Raw genomic sequence first — 21429 nt, 5'->3', positions numbered from 1 at the left:
TTTTTATCATTAATCTTAACATAAAATTTTGAATTTACTATCAGAATTGTATTTGTCTAAAATTTGCATATCTATATAAAGGTTTTACACATAATAATATTTAAAAACTTGCTATTTTAAAAATTTATCTGGAAATAGTTTTTCTTACTGATCTGCATGTCAATTTCAAAGAATAAAATGAACAGGAAGTAAAAGCATTTTGTCATGAAAACTGGATAGGCAGGTAAAAACAAGTTTTCTGGTAAATACTTTGAACAGTGACAAGTGAAGTGATTATAATAGCCAATAATAAAACTCACCTATATTAGTACCACATTTAATATTCCATCTAAATATTTTTATTAATTAAACATTAACCAAGTGGGGCATAAATGAATGGAAAGGATGTATAATGTATAATATAGTTCAGTTTTTAAAAGGTATTAATTTCCTGCTGTGTAAATACACATTTTTATATAGCAAATTAACCTTTACATTTTAAGGAATATGACAAAATAGTTAGTGAATATGAAGCTCATTATTATACACACCTCTTTCTTACTTATCTGTAAATGCAAATTTGTACTGTCCTAAATAATAGTTGAGGAACTTCTACTTGTGAAATTATTTTCCTTTGGCAAAGTGGATGGAAAAGATTTGGAAAAAAATACACAAGTGCTGGCACAATTGACAGGAATGTTGGAAAAAATTTTTAAATGTTGGCATAGGAATTCTTTAAAAATTCTAAGTTACTCACATGTGAAATGAAAGTAAAAAAGCATCTGTCCTATTTTATGCACACTGACTAAAAAAAATGAACAATTATATTTAGCAAAGTATAAAGTCCTTTAAACTAAGGTATTCTGTCTGGGTTTTGGCGATCTTTATGTTATTTGTTCTACTGAATTAAAATATTATGTTTGAGTGCAAGCATACTTTGAAAAGCAGAAATTGCAGAGAGAGGAGAACATTCTCCTTTCCAACTCTGATGACCCTAGATGAAATATGAAATTTTTGAGAGACTAAACACTTCTAATATACTTGAGAGAACTTTGGATTTTGGCCTCCTCTGTCATTCTGCCCATTTATTATTGAAATATTTCAAGAACCTTTGGATATGTCTTACTACAGCATCTATTGTTCTGCCCAAGTTAAGAGTATATAGATTAGGTCTTTAAGAATTACAACCATAGTTTGGTTTTGTTTTGTTTTTTAATTTTCCACATTTTATGTTTTTAATTCTACTACCAGATGTGGTTGTATTTTCATGGAAAACAAACAAGAAGCTTAGAGCAATATGAAATTCTGTTTTGATTCCTTTAGAAATTAGTTTAAAGCAATGTTTTAAGGCCATCACGACATTTTCAAATTGTTGTCTGAGATGCTTTCATTGTGTCTTGGTGCTGGTAAAAACTATTGGAGCTCTTACTCACATTTCAGTAAAGTTACTCTATTTTGTCATGTGACAATGTCATGGTAGAATGTTTTGCTTTTCATGCATCAAGTTATTAAAACAAAGAGTTCAACACATGGTTTCATAATTGTGATGAAAATAGTCCATAGTGTACCTAATTTCCTTTGATCCTTTATGTTGAACAGTTCAGGCCGTGGTACTTGCCTTGATAATGAGCCTCCCAAGCGTGACTTTCTTTATCCAGCTGTGGCCCCAGGTCAGGTGTATGATGCTGATGAGCAATGCCGTTTCCAATATGGAGCAACATCCCGTCAATGTAAATATGGGGTAAGAAGTCTTAATCCTTATGTTTAGTCACTTGTATGTGTTCTTTCATGACACAGATATTAAGTTGGGATTTTATTGAGGGTAGTGTATGTCTGATAACATCATTAATGTAAATATGGCCTTTGACACACTGCTATTTTTCTGATATCATTTGTCTAATATCTATTTCTAAATGAGTAAATTTAAGTAAGTTTCAGATGTCTTGTGAGGATACAGGTAGAATTTTAATAATTTCTAATGTATTTGTTTAAAGTCCTGAGTTTATAATGCCAACTACGGTTTGTCTTTTGAAATGTTATGGTTTTGAAAATTTCTCTCTCCAGGCCTTTTCTGGTACTCTAATAATTAAGTTTAAGGGAATTTTCATATTGGCTAAGAGCCTTTATTTTAATTTATACTTTTTAGTACTGAGTCATTTCAAGTTGCTTCATTCACTGCCCACATTAACACAACAACTGAGTGGGGACAAGATGACATTAACCCAAATAGAAAAACAAGGAAAATTACTGTGGAAAAAAATGGAGGTTTCATAATTGACTCTTCGTGTCTGCCTAAAATTGTGGGCAGTGGATGAAGCAGTTTGAAATGACTCAGTACTAGAAAGTATAAATTAAAATGAAATAAATAGTATATATAAATAAAAAAAAATTTTACAGAGAAAGATATCAATGTTAGTATAGAGACGTGTTCGTATATGTACACAGTGTAAATGACTGAACGAAAGAATAAGATTTTTAAATGAAACATTGTTTATAAGAAGAATTCAAATTTAAAACATAAATTTAAAGGCTTGGTTTCTGTTTTTATGCAAATTGTATTTAAAATCACTTTAAAAATAATAACCAAAAATGAATTAAGTTTTAAGGTAGTAAAGACTAAACAATATACGCATTGTACTGTACTGACTATTCCTCTTGGGTACAGTACAAAGGGGAGTGATTTTCAAAATATCCCTTGGGTGACAAGTATATTATTATTCATGATAGGCTTTGGCAGCACACTTTGTGCACCAGATTTAAAGATTTTATGCAACTATCTAAATATCTAAAGCCTTGAATAAAACTTAGGTCTTTTTTGTCTTTCTGTAAAGAGTCTTCTATTACTGTTTCTGTATGATTTTTAGCTCCTTTTCTTCTTGGGTTGCTTTTTCCTACAGAAAAAGTTGGCCAAATTTTGATCACCATTTTGTAACTTACTTGTAGCTTAGTAAGTTGAAATTCATGATCAAATGAGATAACAGATTTTCTGTTCTTATCTTTGGTATCTCATGTCTTTATTAGCAAGTGAAATTGTTAATCTACATTTTAATTTTTTATTGGAAATTAGGCTTTAACTGCACCTATGTATTTTCATATTAGATAATTTATATTATCAGTTTTATAGAATCTGTGGATGCATCTGTTTTCTTTAATAATTAATTAAAATTTTCATCTTATTATCCTATCTATCTATATGTCGCAGACTAGTTGATTTGAAGTGATATAAATAGTAATTGCAAAGTTGTATGTTTTCAGTTTATGTTCTTTATATTTAACTTTTAGGTTCTATTTATGTGTTGTGTTTATAAAAGCTTTTATAAAATAGTTGTTTATTTTGAGAGAGAAAGAGAGGGCACAAGCAGGGGAGGGGCAGAGAGAGAGGAAGGGAGAATCCTAAGCAGGCTCTGCACTGTCAGTGCAGAGCTCAATGCGGGACTCAACTCCATGAACTGTGAAATTATGACATGAGCTGAAATTAAGAGTCAGATGCTTAACCAATTGAGCCACCAGGTGCCCCTAAATGCTTTTGTAATAGATATAAAATAACTTGGGGAAAACTTGGGGAAAGACATTAGCATCTTACAATCCTATACAGTTTCATATATTTTATCATTAATCTTTTCACTTTGATTTGCAGCAAAATGGTTTTCTTAGAAAAACTTGGGGAAAGACATTAGCATCTTACAATCCTATACAATTTCATATATTTTATCATTAATCTTTTCACTTTGATTTGCAGCAAAATGGTTTTCTTAGTCTCATGTACTCTATGAAAATGCTTATGCTACATTTTTTTATAATGTGCTATATATTGCTAACAAAGTTTCTTGAGTCATAATAGATTCTGTACAATTACTTTCACTTAAACTTGTGCACCCAAACAAACATTGTGTTTTATCTGGTGAATTCGTATGGTTTTAAATGATTCTAAATACTACTCTAGAAAACAGTAGTGGCTTTGAAAGTAGGAGTCCAGTCAGGAAACAAAGCATACTTCAAATGGTAGCTGAAGGGAAAACAAACCAGCCTGGATTTAGCTGTCAAGGTGTTTGTAGCATCCTGAGATGAACACTAGACACAAGCACTGGCTTAGAAGAACACTACAACCTTGTAGAGAGGGGTTACCTTGGTGTTGGGCATCAGGAAATGATACCTCTTTCAACTAGCAGGCCTCTGATGATGCCAGGGAGGATTTGAAGTAACTACCGAATAACACATAACTGCAGCAGTGAACAGCTTTCCATCACTTCTATTTCAGTTATTATGTGGTCATTGCTAGTGTTACTAGTGATTATATCTGGTTACAAAAAATCTTGCTGAAATTCATTGTGAGTAGGACCAGAAATATACATGTTAGTTATATTTGAGAGTTTACATGAAAATTTTTATTTTTTATTCTACTTCAGGACAATATTTTGTACCGTTATCCTTGTATATCATCTATTTATGTTTTCTAGGTATTCCTCAATTTCAGTAGAAGTAGTGAGGAGATTGTAATGGCTATAAATACAAAGAACAAAATAGAATAGTGTATACCAAGTAATATAACTGTATAATATAGTAATTTATACATGATCTGTGGTTTGTGGGTTTACGTAGTGTCTTTTTTCTGAGATACTTTAGACTACTTTTATAAAAATTGTAATTGTCTATTAGTATTTTATAGATGGTGAAACTAAAATACAGAATTTGATTTACGTATCACAAGGTTAAAACAAAAATTTTTAAAGGTCTAGGGGCGTCTGGGTGCCTCAGTCAGTTAAGTATCCAACTCTTGATTTCAGCTCAGGTCATTTTCTTAGTTTGTGAGTTCAGTCCCCAGGATCCAGTCCCATGTTGACAATGCAGAGCCTACTTAAGAGTCTGTCTCTCCCTCTCTCTGCTCTTCCTCTGCTAATGTGCGTGCTCTTGAAAGAAAGAAATAAGGAAGGAAGGAAGGAAAGAAAAAGAAAGAAAGAAAAGAAAGAAAAGCGAAACAGAAAAGGTGTATAATTCTTCCAATTTCTGTTAGATGTAGTATATATGTTAATAAATAAAGATAGCAAATATATTTTATTTCAGGAGACACTGTTTATCAATTTTCATCAAATGGTGTCTGTTTCTAAATATCTTCTTAAAAGAAAACAAAACAAACTCTCCATTTTATTGCAGTCATTTTTGGGAGAGGTGATCTAGAAAGCTTCCCCTAAATGTATTTTCAAGTTTATAAATTCTCAGGTGTTTGAACCTGAGTATGAGTTTCATTTTCTTTTGCCCTATGTACAAAGTTAGGACCTCTTCAAGGCAAGAAACACGTACAGAAGGGCAGCACACAAAACAAGACGCTACTAGAGCATTTACAAAAGTCTGCTGCTATATTAGCAAGTTTCTGAGGGTGACTTTGAAGTGTTCTGGATGAAAATTCATCATAAATAAAACAGTATCAATGTTGTTTTTGCCTGCTTAGTGGAAAATTGCTGCCTGTAAAGCTCTGTAGAATCTATTGTCTCATTTCTCTTCCAGTTTCAATTTGTCTCCTCTTTCTTAGTAGAAAAGACTTATTAAAAATAGATTAACAAAAATATTTTACAATAATAATAACAAGTTTAAACTTTGGAAGGAACTCACTAATGAACCTATATATTGTAGAGGGTGTAGGTGATCTTTTAACTGCTTTCTAAAAAGCGCAAATTAATTCAAGGCTTTGTCTCAGACATAACTCTACATTTCTTTATCTTGTTACTACAAATCATATCCTAAACATTTTTTTATATGTACTTAATGGCTCTGTGTAGTTCAACAATATCCACTACATAATTTACTGGTAACTATCAGTTGGTGATTGCAGTAATCACATGACTTTTTAACAGATATTAAAAAAAAACCAAAACACCTAAAATTCACAGGGAACCATTGAAGACTGAGTAGCCAGTGTAAAAAATGAGCAAGAAGACCAAAGCTACAGTAATCAAAATAGTATGGTACTGGCATAAACACAAACAGACCAATGGAAGAGAAGAAGAGAGACCACAAATAAAGCCATATTCAGCCTAAATGATCAATGAATCTTTGACCAGGGTTCCAACAATACATAATGGGTATAGTCTCTTCAGTAAATGGTTTTGGAAAATTGGACAGCCACAGGCAGAAGAATGAATCTGGACCTTTATGCCATACAGAAAAATTAACTGAAAATGGATTAGGGACTAAAATATAAGACCCAAAACTATAAAACTGAAAGCAAACATAAGAGAAAAGCTTCTTGAATTTGACAATGGTTTCTTAGATGTGATACCAAAAACATAGGCAACAAAACCAAAAATACACAACTGGAACTACATCAAACTAAAAAGCTTCTACGCAGCAAAGGAGACAGTCAACAAATGAAAATACAACTTATGGAAAGGAAGAAAATACTTGCAAATCATATATCTGATAAAGGTTTAATGTCCAAAATTTATAATAGCAATACCAAAAAAATCCCAAAACAAATAAACAAAAAACCCCCCAGTAACCGAATTAAAAATGGTTAAAAGAACTGAATAGATATTTCTTTAAAAACATTAAAAAAATTTTTTTTTATTGTTGAGAGAGAAGGACACAGTGCAAGCAGGGGAGGGTCAGAGAGAGGGAGACACAGAATCTGAAGAAAGCTCCAGATCTGAGCTGTCAGCACAAAGTGCAACGCGGTGTTCAACCTCACGAACCATGAGATTGTGACCTGAGCTGGAGTCGGATGCTTAGCTGACTGAGCCACCCAGGCGCCCCTGAATAGATAGTTCCTAAAAGAAGACATACAAATGACCAGTAGGTATGTTATAAGGTGCTGAATATCACTAATCATCAGGGAAATGCAGATCATAACCACGATGAGCTATTGCTTCACACCTGTTAAGATGGTTATAATAAACATAAATAAACAAAAGCGAATACAAAAGAAAATAAGTGTTGACAAGAATGTGAGGAAAACAGATCACTTGTGCACTGGTGGTGGGAATGTAAACTGGTGCAGCCACTATGGAAAATAGTGTTGAAGTTTCTAAAAAAATAAAAAATAAAACTACTATATGATCCAGTCATACCACTTCAGGGTGTATAGAATTAAAATCAGCATTTCAAAGAAATATATGTACTCTCATAGTCATTGCAACATTATTTACAGTAGCTGAGACATGGTAGCAACCTAAATGTCCATTGACAAACAAATGGATAAAGAAAATCTGGTATGTACATGCAATACAATTTGATCTGGGCCTACAGAGTTGGAGATCCCAACATTTGTGACAGTCTGGATGAACCCAGAGGACATGCTAAGTGAAGTAAGATAGACAAGGAAGTACAAATACTACATGATACCATTAGTGCAGAATCTGAAATAGTCAAACTTACAGAAGTAGAGAGTAGAATGGTGGTTGCCAAGGAACTAGGGAAAATTGAAAATGAGGAAGTATTGTTGGATACAAAGTTCAGTTATGTAAAATGAATAAGTACTACAGATCTGCTGTACTGCATAGTACCTATAATAAACAATACTGAATTATGTACTTAAAATTTGCTAAGAGGGTAGAACTTATGTTAAGAACTTATGTTCTGGGGCGCCTGGGTGGTGCAGTTGGTTAAGTGTCTAACTTGATTTTGGCTCAGGTCATGATCACATGATTCTGTGCTGACAGCTGAGAGCCTGGAGCTTGCTTCAGATTCTCTGCCTCTCTCTCTGCCCCTCCCCTGCTCAGTCTCTATCTCTCAAAAATGAATAAATGTTAAAAAAATTAAAAAAAGAACTTATGTTTTTATGCCACACACAAAATAATAATACAGAGATGAGAAAAGCTTTTGGATGTGATGGATTTGTTTAGAGCATAGTTTGTTGTGATGATTTCGTGGATGTATACTTACCTCCAAATTCATCAAGTTGTATACGTTAATTGTGTAGAACTTCTTTGTGTGTCAGTCATACATTAATAAAGTGGTTTTAGAAAGAGAAAGAGAGAAAGGAGTAATTGCTCATGAACAGGTAGTTTTAAGGACCAGGATAATGCCAGAGAAATATTTTTCTTTTTCTTTTTAGTTTATTTATTTATTTATTTATTTATTTATTTATTTATTTTTGAGAGAAGGGAGGGAGGGGCAGAAAGAGAGAGGGAGACAGAGAACCCCAAGCAGGGTCCACACTGCAAGCACCAAGCCTGACATGGGCCTCCAACCCATGACCTGAGCTGAAAGGAAGAGTCGGACACTTAACTGAGTGAACCCAAGGGTCCCAACACCAGATAAATTTTATAGATATCATAGCTTTGTTTAATTTATGAGAATTTTTTATTATCTATTATATTTGTCATTGTTCACATAGACTTATAATTTAGCACATAAATGCATAATAATGTGTTGTATGTTATTATTTAGTGTAAAAAGAACAATGTTTATCACTGGACCATGTATTCTGAACCATAAATGGAAACACATGCTCTAATACATGGTTTCACAATGAAACAGAATATTTTAAATAGAATTATCCTCACCACTCACTGTTACCTATGACCTCAAATTGACTATTGTTAGATTTTACTCAGATACTGTTGCCAGTGAACAGCAGCCAATTTGTTCTTGTAAACCTCAGATGGCGAAAGGTATGGCAAGCATGCAAAGTGTTTTTTATTTACCTGGCACAAGGCAGACATTCAGTAAACATTTCCCTTTCTTCTATTAATATCTATGTCATCCATGATCATTCCTGTATAGTTCATGTGCTGGCCAAAGTGCTGTAGGGGAATCTAAGCCATCTGTATTTTGGGAGCATATTCCAAGGGTCACATTTTGACACACTAACATCCTTCAGTTTCAGCTCAAATTTATTTTTTCTTCAGACAGACCTGCCCAGTCTATCTATAGGAAAAGTCTTCTCCCAGTTTTTCTCTTTCACATTATACTTTTCATTTCCTTCATAGAACTTATTTCAAGCTATAGTCATCCTGCATATTTGATTACGCATTAACTATTTAGTTGTGATCTTTAGATAAGGCTTTCCCTAACAACTTCATCTAAAACTGCATGTGTACACATGTATATCATATACACATGCGCATACACACACACACACACGCACACACACACACACACATTCCCTGTCATTTTCCTCTCTTTATTTTCCTCAAGATTTATTGCTTTTGATAATTCATCTTGCTTATTGTCTGCTTTAACCCCTAGAATAGATTTTTCCTGGGGACAGAGATTTTAAAAAAAATCTATTTCATTCCTTATTCTTTTCCCAACACTTAGAACAGAGCCTGGCTCATGGTAGGTGCTCAATAAATATTTGTTGGAAGAATGAGCTGATAATTATTACAGAACATAAGTTCCAGGAGAGTAAGAATTCCACCTGTCTTGTTCATGGCTGTTTATATAGTGAGTGGCACAATGCCTGCCTTAGAATAGGAACTCAAAAGATATTTGTTGAATAAACAAGTGAGAAGAATTATCTGCTGAAGAGATAGTGCGGAGAGCACCTTTGTGACTACTTTGTGTATTTAAAAGCTGACAGAAGGCTAGTGTTGCTAAAGCTCTCAAAGCAAGCACTGTATAAATGAGATAGGAAAAGCGAATAGGAGCCAAATCTGTCTGCACCTTGTAGGCCATGTTAAGAATTTTAGGTTTTTATCTTAAGAGCAATGGGTTACTATTTAAGGTGTTTTAGTGACTGAGACCAAGAGGGATATTGGAGTGCAGAAAATCACAGAATTTCTAGGACATATTGCGTTTTAGGAAACAAATGTAATTCTGTAATCTGGGGAAACCATATTGGAAAATTGAAGACTTACAAAGTGCTCCATATGCTCCTCCCTCCCCTTTTCTCTTCCCCTCCAAAGCACATTCTACGCAGAATACTAAAGTGACTCTGCCACTGTTGATACTTCCCTGTAGCAATGTCCCCGCTTTTCTAGGTAAATGTAAACGTATTCTTTTTATACTGGAGGGTACTGGACTATAACTCAGATGAAATGAATGAAAATGTTTTCATGTTAAAATTCCATCATTTTGGCTTAAAGATCGAAGAGTCTTGGGTATCATGGTGAAAACAGGACATACAAAAAAAATATGATGTATCTTTGGAAATTTTAAGCCTTCTAATTAATTTTTAATCTTCCCAGGGAAAATGTGTGTCACACTCTGTATTTTACTTACAGGTCATCAATTTAGTGATTAATGATAAAATAATTTATTAGTGATTAAGTATGCCATATTTGTTCTACCCTTTAAGTGATGACAAATTTTTAGGATCTAATATTAGAAATGGAAGATCACAAGGAATATATAGGTTTATATATAAAATTGGAGTTATTGATTTGTAAGAAGAAAGAACAGTTGATATTCAGTCAACTCCACTGATGTGTGCACATTTTCTCAACTAAGGAAATCTAACTAGTAGGCCAGTGTGTTATCAAAAAGTTGTTGGGCAGGGTGCCTGAGTGACTCAGCTGGTTAATTGTCCAACTCTTGGTTTCCCCTGGGGTGATGATCTCATGGTTCATGGGTTGGAACCCTGCGTAGGGCTCTGTGCTGACAGTGTGAAGCCTGCTGGGGATTCTCTCTCTTTCTTCCTCTTTCTCTGCCCCTCCCTTGTGTATGCTCTCTGTCTCTCTCAAAATAAATAAATAAGCTTAAATAAAAATAAAATATTTTTAAAGTTGTTTGGCAAGCTTAGACAAAATAGAGGATGGTATAAATGATTTATATTTTAAAAATTTTTAACTCTTATTTATTTTTGAGAGAGTGAGAGTATAAGCAGGAGAATGAGTGGGGGACAGAGGATCTGAAACAGGTTCTGCACTGACAGCAGTGAGCCTGATTCAGGCTCACAAACTGTGAGATCATGACCTGAGCCAAAGTCAGACACTCAACTGACTGAGCCACCCTGGTGCCCCTAAATTATTTTTATTAACATGTTAATTAATAACCATAAGAATACCATCAAGCTATATCTGCCTGAAGTATAGCTATTTGCAAACAGGGTGGCCTGCTATATATAAGATCGTTGAGTTGTCTAATCAGGGTATCCTCCTCCTGGAGAGTACTTAATAAACCATGGCATGCATATTTTGTTTCTCACACTCAAGTTTTTAATGTTTTCATGCATACTCCCTTTGGTTTATTATTTTATCACCACCAGTTAGCTAAGATTCAAGTCGTTGCTTTCTACTTGAGAATCATTCTAATAAAAAGAGTTTATTAGTCTTTTAGGGAATTGTTGGCGACCTACCCAGTTATTTTTTAAGAGATGCAGATAACTTAGGAAAGAATGATACTGAAATACTTAGAAGTACATATAAGGGAAGTTTAAAGAAATAGAGTTTGAGTATTTTATTAAAAAGAAAGCTAAATGTTTGCCTTAAAACCGTCTTCAGGCTTTGGAACATTTATTATAGTTTGATTGTTGTTAACAAATTGTTCTACTTCCCTACCAAGAGCATAAAAAACACAGTCATCTTCATTTTTATAGCTGGAAGGTTGTAGATTAGGTAGTAGGAAGAATTTCAAGTTATTAAATATTGGAATGTTGCACTGAGGGAGATTGTAGAACCACTTTCCTTAAAGATTGTAAGGTGGTGTAAATATCCTACAGTGTGGTTTGATATGTAAATACAATTCATGAAGTTATTTTAGCACCTCAATATTCTTTTGGAGTTGTTAATAAAAAGTTGATTTTATTTTTATTTTTCCTTAAAAGTCAACACCAAATTTTAGGTCCATACCCACTAGGAATCTTAAAGATTGGGTATTTTTACTTTGTGTTTGCTTCTTATTAAAAAAAAAACACATTTATTTTATTTTGAGAGGGGGATGGCAAAGGGTCAGAGAAAGATGGGGAGAGAGAATCCCAAGCAGTCTCCTCACTGTCAGCATAGAGCTTGATCCTGAACCATGAGATCATGACCGAGGCTGACATCAAGAGTTGGATGCTCAACCAGCTGAGCCACCCAGGCAACCTGCTTTGTGTTTGCTTCTTAACGGTAGTTTTTAAAACTATTTAATCATTTTTCTTAGCTTCTTCAAATTGAAAATTGTTTTACTTGCATTTCTAGATTAGTTCTTTATTATATTTGTACATACACACAAATGTGTACACATATATATATTTGTATGCATAGATACAAGAAAAATATTTCTTTCTAGGATCTCTTGCTTTTAAAATACCCACACAACAGGATTAACCTATTTAAAGCTGAAATAAGGATACATTATTCTCTTTCTTCAGATGGCTACTAAACACCTGGAGCCAGGCCATGGGGTCACCATATGTTGGTTTTCAATTTTCCTTTGTGTGATACCATGATAAGTAACCTTTCTAATCACTGATGCTCCTTTCTGACCTCTTCAGGCTCTGCTCTCCTCTTTGGCCGTCAGGATCCTTTATTGCAAACAGCTGTTGAGAGATGTTATTGATAGGGTAATGAGGACAAAAAAATGTTTCATATTCAGAACAAAGACCCAAGATGGCAGAGGGTTTAGAGTTTCCCAAGAGCAGAAAATGTGTATATCTTCCTAGTATGAAATTAACAATTGTTTTAAACAAATTAGAAATAAAACCAGCTAGCAATGAAGAGGCCATTTTCTTTTTGTATACTGTTTTACTTCCTTAATATAATAATTATAAAATGGTTTGGTAATTTTATAGTATCTCTTTTTACCTATGTAAACTGATCATTTTAATTTTCCCAGGTAAATAATAGGGCACCTCTTTACATTTTTAAGTATCATTTAACAGTTATAATTATTAAAACATATAGTTATTGTATTGAAAGGGTTTTTAGCTATAAAATAATCAATTCTATTCTGATGAACAGAAATCTAGTTCAGTTTTTTACAAAGTTGTTTTCTGAATATCAAGTATTTTATTTTACATTAAATAATTACTTTAAAACTTTAACCTTTATATGTATTTTTACTATGATTTATATTTGCTATTTTTTATTGTTAATGGTTGAAAACAGTATCATTCATTTCAAAAATCAAATAGACTAGAAGTCTGGAAATTTATATCAAAATTTTAAATAAGAAAGAATATTTTAAATGTCTTGCCTCATGGAAGATCATGGAATACTTTTCAAAAGTATGGCTACAGTATCTTTTGAAAATGCAAATACAAGGCAAATACATTCAGAAGTTCCATAATAAGAATAACAATGTATAAGTTGATGGCTAGTGAATGTTTATGTTATGAATTAATACATAATAGTCTTAATTTGGAGACAGCTTCTTTTAAAATACAGGCAAAGGATAAGAGGGTATTATGAACATTGAGTGATACAACTAAATATTTTCTAACTGACTAGTGACTTTATTCAACTGTGGTACATTTAAGAGAAATGGGAAATTAATTTAGTTGTGTGGAGATATTTTAGGCATTAATACCAGACGGAGCTGATTCAAATCTGATTTAATTTTAATTGAAGCAAATTGCTAAATCTTTCTGAACCTAAATTTTCTCACACTTTCTGAGAAAATTGTAGTGATGATTGAATGAGATACAAATACGAACATGCCTAGCATAGTTGACCCTATACCCTGAAAAAGTGTTAGTGTTCATTCCTTTTTTTCCCCTCTGCCTACAGAATTGCTACTAAGAAGTCGTAAAGTATAAGCTTAGTATCTTCAGTAACGAGACATTCAGTTTTATTTCATCATTGTTCAGTTCTGACTTCTGGAAGAATTTTCTGTTATTTTTTAAGTTTGTTTATTTTGAGAGAGAGAGAGAGAACCAGTTAGGGAGGGGGAGACAGAGAGAGAGAGAACTAGTGAGGGAGAGGGAGAGAGAGAGGGGAACAGAGGAATGGAAGTGGTCTCTGTACTGACAGCAGAGAGCCTGATGCGGGGTTCAGATTCACAAAGCCAGTCAGGTGCTTAACTGGCTGAGCCACCCAGGTGCCCTGGCATGCATATTTTCTCTCCAATTCTTTATATAATTGTCTTTGTAATGTCCAGGAAAAGAGTTTCAGTTTCAAAAACATGGCAAACAGCGAATACAGTCACTTCTCCAGATATAAAAGCAGAAAATACCAGAGAAATAAAATGAACAAAGCATAATTAAATATCACTTATTAGCTACAACATGTGTTTCTGTGATGAGAAGACACATAGGAATTTGACAGATGGTGGAATGAGACCAGTATAAGTCTTGTTTGTTCATATATAATTGTTTCCTAGTGGGTTAATGATGTGATGTTCAGCTAAGCTTTCTCACAAAGAGAAAATTTGTAGTATTATATATAATCTTATAGAGAAAAAAGCTCCAATGAAGGGTCTTTATTGTCCATAGTAGATAGCTTAGTGGCTCCAGTCTCAAAACTCTAAACAAATCTACTAAAATCATGAAGGCAAATAAAGAACCTATAAGTATATATCTCTTTGTGTTATTTTTTAAATGACTGATAAAGAAGCTATAACTTGAATCTCATTCTTAATTTTTATGAAAATGGTGTCTGTTGGAAGCAGATACCTTCAAAGACCTACATCTCTAAGGAGAAAACATCACAAGTCACAGGGTTTAAGTCTACAAAGGATCAATTGATTGGTCTGCTGGGATCAATAGCAGCAGAGATTTAAGAATACAAAGTTTTTCATCAGAGCTGTTGATGTTTTGGTTTGTTTTCTGGCTACAAAATTAGCTAGATTTTCAGTGGTCTACTCCAACCATATTTTCCCATAAAGCCTGTTTTCTTCATAGCTAGTTTTGCATAATGCAAGGGTTTTCACAGAATGCATTTATTACATTTCATCAGAAAGCTTCTATATATCAGAACCAAAAGAGGAAGGTAAGCGTGTGTCAGAAATGAAGAGGAGTTTTAGTTCAAGTGCCAAGCTGGTGAGCTGATGTTTTCTATCTGTCTAGCATAGGAGACATCATCTTGGGCATGACTGAAGGGTCATTTACACTGTGAAGAAATAGGTAAATGGAAATGATGAGTAAGCTTGTCTGCCCTTTGCTTTGAATGGGGGAAAATAGCTCACATGAGAAATTGAAGCTCTAGGCTTGTGCCTCACATAAGAGCAGAGTATGACTTTGTACAGTCTAGCTATGTGATGTTGACCAAATAGATCAACATGAAAACTAGTGAAACAAAGATCAACTGAAACTTTGGAGTGTGTAATAGAAACAAATGCACAAAGCTACACTTCTACAATTCAGGAAGCACAGGATGTTCCAAGAAAAAACAATATTCCCTAAAGATAAGCTTGAGTAGAAAATAGCAAACAGCATGAGGAAACAATCACCATGAAGTGAAAGATTAGCACCCCAATAGAAAAATATATGGTAAATAGGAAAATAATTTAAGAGACATGGAAGTTAGAATGACAATATCCATTGTAAGTTGAAAAGAAGTTCCAGAAGAAGGAATGGGGAAGTATATGTTAAAAAAGATAATAACTAATAAGTTTTCAGAATTGAAGAAACATGAATTTAAAGCATGAACACCAATTAGATAAATAGGAGAACACCTAGATACAGTGATGAAGCTGCACTATAGCAAAGACAAACTCTTGAAAGCAACTAGAGTTTATCACAAAGAAACAGTATTAAGACTGAGAAATGATTTTTCATCAGCTTCCATAGTGTCCAGAGGACGATGAACTTAACACCTTCGAATGCTAAGATAAATGTTAGCCTAGAATCCTATATTCAATTAAAATATTTTAAAATGAAGGTTAAATAAATATATTTTAAGACCTTTGAGAACAAGGGTCCCTTGCTAAATTAACTCCTAAAGGATGCATATCAAGAGGAAAGAAATTGAATTCAGAAGATAGTGGTAGGACATAAGATAATTAACTGATAAACATATTGACATGTTGAAAAAATATTGATTATCAAGTTTTGGGCAATGAGTGGTTCACAAGCTTTTAGATTTTTGTAGGCAAAGAAAATTTCTCTCTGAAAATCAGCAAATCGACACAGGGATGCCAACTTTTAAGTTTGCCAACATTTTGTAAAGACTGCCATTAGAACCCATACCCTGCCCTCAGGAACCTTACAGTCTGTTGCAGCACCTAAGAGGTAAAGGGAATAAAACAAATAAGAAGAGTGCGTTAAGATAGAAAATTTAGTTTCATGAAAAGTCTTACCACATTGACATCATTCATCTAATTTTGTCACAAAGGATCAAAAGCTCCATAGAACAGCATCAGTCTATAGCATTTGAGCTACTGCCTGAGTATACCCTACCTTCTCCCTGGTTCCTGTAAATTCTGTGATAGTATTATTTTTTCATAACACTAACATAATTCCTGATGAACAGTAGATGCTTTAATAATATTCTTGAATGAATGGGAAATAATGTTATTTTGTTTTACCAGTCAGTCCTCCTAACTGGTTAGAAGTTGAGTCCATGAAATTAGAGAGTTCATTTCCAATTTTCAGTTGTAACAGAAATTTCCCTTAGTGAACACTTGATAACTTTCCTCACCTTCCTTAAACTCAAGGGCAAACACAAAGACCCACATTTCTCCTAGAAAATTTTCCCAAAATAAATCGTAGTGTTGGAGAAGGGAACAATAGGCAATGGTTTATTAGTTCATAGAAATCATGAGAGTAATCTTAATAAATCCGAACTTCTCCCATAGAAGATTTTGAGTATGTGAAAGAAAACTATGTTCTAGAGCTAAGCTGGTGGGTAGTCAAAAAAATCATTGATCTCTCTTAAAACTATACTCTATCATATATATTTTATTTAGGGGTATTAATCCATCTACTATGATGGTTTTTTGTGTTTTTTTAAAAATTTATTTATTTAAGCAGTCTCTACACCCAACATGAGGCTTGAACTCCTGACCCTGAGATCAAGAGTCTCATGCTCTACTGACTGAGCCAGCCAAGGCAACCCCTATTATGATGGCTGCTATACAAATTCTCCAAGAGCCAAAAAATTTCAGAATATACTTAACTTATTAGTGAACGAGCTTGGGACCTACCTTGGAGTGCTTATTTAGCAACTGATATGCCTATGCATATACCTATGCAAATAAATATATGCATTCATGTTCTGGGATCCAGCAATTTAAAGAAGGGTATTTTTGAACATATGAAAATGTTCTCATATTCTTTCATGAAGTGTGCCTCTTGCTATGTTGGTATGAAATAAAATTTTCTTAGTTTCTTTTAAGTGAGTATTTTTTTATCTTGGGAAATCTTAATGGGGATATCACAATCTTTATTACCCAACTTGACATTCTGGATAAGAGATCTGTGTGAAAACTCTTCAGAGCCTTTTCTGAGACTAATTTAATATCTTGTATGTATTTCCAATGCATAGATTTACAGTTGCATACTTTAAAGAGCAATTTGTGGGAAGTTAATGCCTTTGCAAAATTCGAATTCCCGTGATCCCACTAGGTAATAAAATCCTGTTAACAGTGGGAATCTACCTTTCAAAATGTGTCATTCTCTATAGAATAAGGCTCTAGCAAAGGGCTGTACTGTGAATCCTTGAGATCAAGGTTTTGGAAATAGTATCTTGAACACTTGCCATTTTAGGTAGAGATTTTTAAGGTACTTTTGGAAATTAGAGTTTCTGTGAGTTGATTACCTAGTATGTTTTCCTAATAGGTGCTATCAACATTGTCCTTTTCAATGATAGGTTTTTCATTCCACAGTTCTGTCTAAACTTAGTCTTTTACTTCTGTCTAAAGTAAGATTTAGACTTAACAAAAATCATAAAAGATCAGAAGCCTGTATAGTCCAGGATTATGGATAGTTGGGGTGGGGTTTTTTTAGTATTTTTATTTATTTTGAGAACGCGTGTGTGCAAGCAGGGTAGGTGCAAAGAGAGAGGAGGGCAGAGGATCTGAAACGGGCTCTGTGCTGATAGCAGAGGCTTGAACTCACTAACTGTGAGATCATGACCTGAGCTGAAGTCAGATGTGTTACTGACTGAGCCACCCAGGTGCCCCTTTTTGTAATCTTAATACATTTTTCTAGCAATGCTTTTCTGTTTTTGTGAACACACTTTTCTTTAAATATGGGTATTTTTGATGCATGGGACAGTATTTTAAAACCCTAAAATGTTAGATCTATTGCTTTTCTAATATTAAACTAAAATAATATAATTTACAACATATATTGAGAAACTGTCTTTTATAGTAAAAGAATACTAAAATAGTATAAATAACCTTCTCATTAAGCAGGAAATTAAGATTTGAAAGAAAGTAGAATTTTTTAGTACATTGAATTTTAAGAACAAAATATTATCTTTATATCATGATCCCCAGGACATGTTGTTTTTCTTTTCTTAATGTTTTAACTCTCTTCTAGTTTAGTAGTTCTCCAAATAGAGTTTAAAATAGGTAAATAAAGTAAAATGATGTTTAAGTAAAGTAAGTAAGGTAGATATAGATTAGATTTATTCAAAAGGAATTTAAAATTCTAGCAGAAATTATATGTCTCCTTTTGTGCCTGGTAGGATGGAGCACTGTAAAGAGGAGCCCAGAGAGATCCCTTCAGTATGCTATACCCTGTGGGGCATTTCTACTGGTAGGAATAGGGAATCAGTGAATTAAATATGTTACTGCTTTATTTCTGAATTGTGTTTATGTGACATAGTTTTTATAATTTATTTTGAAAGTTAAAAGAGCAGTTGGGGAGTAATAGTATTCAAACGAATGTTTTACATAAATTTATCTTTGCACTCCAGATTAATTTATTTTATTACATATATGCATTATACTAAATGGTTCTAGTTTAACTTAAACACTTTTTAAAAAAAATACTTATTTATTTTGTGGAGAGAGAGCTAGAGAGAGCATGAATGTGAGCAGGGGAGGAGCCTGTCAGCACAGAGCCTGCTTTGAATCCTCTCTCTCCCTCTCTCACTGTTCCTCCCTGGCTCGCTGTCTCTCTCTCTCTCTCTCTCTCTCTCTCTCTCTCTCTCTCTCTCTCTCTCTCCCTCTCTCTCTCTCTCTCTCGCTCCTTCTCTCAAAAATAAATAAATATTAATAAAATTAAAAAATAAGTAAAACAAAATTAACAGATCAATATAGTATGAACAAAATATTTTTTATATATTGCCAATATTTGAATAAGTTTTGTAATTCTCCCATGCTAAGGTAGAATAATAAGATTTCATAATAAAGAAGACAAGGCAGCTCCAGACAACATTTGAAATATGTCACTTGTGAAGATGACACATAAATAGCAGCATTTGTTTGAAACCACATTTCCCTTTCATGCAGATGGGCTACACTGATGAACTGCAAATAACATTGCTAGATTAGAAATTACACCCTACCCATGCCCAAGGTCTCTTTTTTTTCTTTTTAAAATGGTCTTTATTTGGGGTGCCTTGGTGCCTTAGTTCGTTAAGCATCCAACTCTTGATTTCTGTTCAAGTCATGATCTTGCGAGTGGTGGGATTGATCCCCATGTTGGGCTCTGTGCTGACAGGGCAGAACCTCCTTGGGATTCTCTCCTGCCCTCTCTCTCTGCCCCTCCCCTGCTCCCTCTCTCTCTCTCTTTCTCGCTCAAAATAAATAAACATTTTTAAAAAGTAAAATAAAATAATCTTTATTTGAATACTATAGTAGGTCAAGGAAGTCATCTTCCTGGTAACACTTTATTAATAATTGGTAAGTTCTGGTATTGTATATTTTTGAGAGTAATAAACATATTTCCATTCTCCATACTCATCCAATCTCCCTACTCTTCTATAGTAGTGAAATTTCTTTTTTTAAAAGAATTTTTAAAAAAGATTTTCTCTTTAAGGAATATCTACACCAAACGTGGGGCTCCAACTTGCAACCCTGAGCCAGCCAGACACCCCAGTGAAAATTCTGTACATCCTCTAAAATAAGAGTTATAAAGAAAAATGTTGTGATTCCAAAATGGGTAACATCTTCCATAAGAACTTCCTCCAACATCTTTATCCCTTATACTTCAACAGCAGAAAAATACCTGGGATGTCTTTTTAAAATAATGCTGAGTGTACATAGGTATATGGAAGAAGTGGACATGATTTTAGTCTCTACTTCTGATCAACTTGCTTTTGCCTTCTTTCCTAGGAAGTGTGTAGAGAGCTCTGGTGTCTCAGCAAAAGCAACCGCTGTGTCACCAACAGTATTCCTGCAGCTGAAGGAACACTCTGTCAAACTGGGAATATTGAAAAGGGGGTAAGCTCAAATGATTTATTAGCTATTTGACAAATAGACTAAACTGATCAACTTCTGGTGTTTGTATTGAACCACTAGGAAATCATGCATACTAATATAACATGTACATGAGAAAATAGTGAATACCTAGCCTAAGGAGTTAATTGACTGGTATCTGCACATCTGCAATGTTCAGGACATTGCAGTGCTTGTTTATTTTCTGGCTCAGTTACACCTTTCTGTGTGTATACATATATATTTGTACAGAAAATCCAAAAACAATCTTATAGCCATATAATATAGTCTGTTTAGTCATATAAGTCTGGGTTTCTTTCTGATAAATAATTCCCAGGAAAATTATGTGACCCAGAAGTAAATTTTATAACTAGAGTCAAACTAAAGTTGATTTTAAATTGCAATATGAAAGAAAGTATTGGTACTACAGGAATAATTAAACATTTTGCTGAGCATAGAAATTTTAGCTAAATAATCTTAATTTCATCGAGTTTTTTAAAATATCATTATGAAAAATTGTTCAAACAGATAAGAATAGCTTATGGTATTTCTGAAATTCTTCAGAAATTCCTATATTTGTGAGTCCTAGAATTTATTGCTGTATACTGAATTTACAATAATAACTATGACTGTCTTCTGTTCTCAGTTCTGACTTCTTCCATGTTAGGGTACTTTCAACAAAGATTACACTGAATTTCAGTTTGCCATCTGATGCTTAAATAAAAAGAATGAAAGTTTTTGGGCAGCTGTCACAGTTTTATTAATCCTTGCTGACGGCTTCATTCAGGACCTGTGACCTAGTGCCATGTTGATGGCTTTTCCATGCTGAGTTTGGAAATGTTCGTAAATTGTGCTAAATGTATGAATTGATAGGGTCATTTTTAAAGGATTAAGGATCTCTTTTTTTGAGACTTTGTAAGTAGCCAATAAAAATACAGGGAACTTCACACACTACCAAAAATTCTTTCTTTTTTTTTTCACTGAAGTAATAGAAAATAGTAAGAACTGCATTCTTGAAACAGCAGTCTAGGTTTATTTTGGAGTCAGCAGCTCTTGTCAATGACAAGCAGCAATTTACATCAATCTGTGCTCAGAAGAAATGCATAATAGTAAGGGGGGAAGGTTTCAGTGAGAATCTCTTTCTTTATTGCCATTGATTAATTATTATTCTTGTGATCTAGTCTATGGGCTGCAGTTTAATACTATCACTAAGCCTGATGGCTCTTTTTATTTTACTTTATTTTTTTAATCCCAAGCATAAAGAATTCATTCTTTTAAACATCTCAGAGTCCTCCTACAAGCATTCTATAAATTATAGAATCAATC

At 33.6% G+C, this 21429-nt stretch overlaps 1 protein-coding gene across 1 annotated transcript in view; it reads left to right on the top strand.

Annotated features, from left to right (window-relative positions):
• Positions 1–21429, top strand: part of ADAMTS6 (ADAM metallopeptidase with thrombospondin type 1 motif 6) — a 265952-nt gene that overhangs the window by 139895 nt on the left and 104628 nt on the right. Inside the window, exons 10-11 of the mRNA XM_029942319.1 lie at positions 1579–1720; positions 20002–20109. Coding sequence (XP_029798179.1) covers positions 1579–1720; positions 20002–20109 — 250 coding nt within the window. The remainder of the gene's footprint in view (positions 1–1578; positions 1721–20001; positions 20110–21429) is intronic.

This window comes from Suricata suricatta, chromosome 6 (assembly GCF_006229205.1).
Source record: "Suricata suricatta isolate VVHF042 chromosome 6, meerkat_22Aug2017_6uvM2_HiC, whole genome shotgun sequence".
In the NCBI taxonomy this organism is placed as follows: domain Eukaryota; kingdom Metazoa; phylum Chordata; class Mammalia; order Carnivora; family Herpestidae; genus Suricata; species Suricata suricatta.
This window is presented reverse-complemented; position numbering and strand designations above follow the sequence as displayed.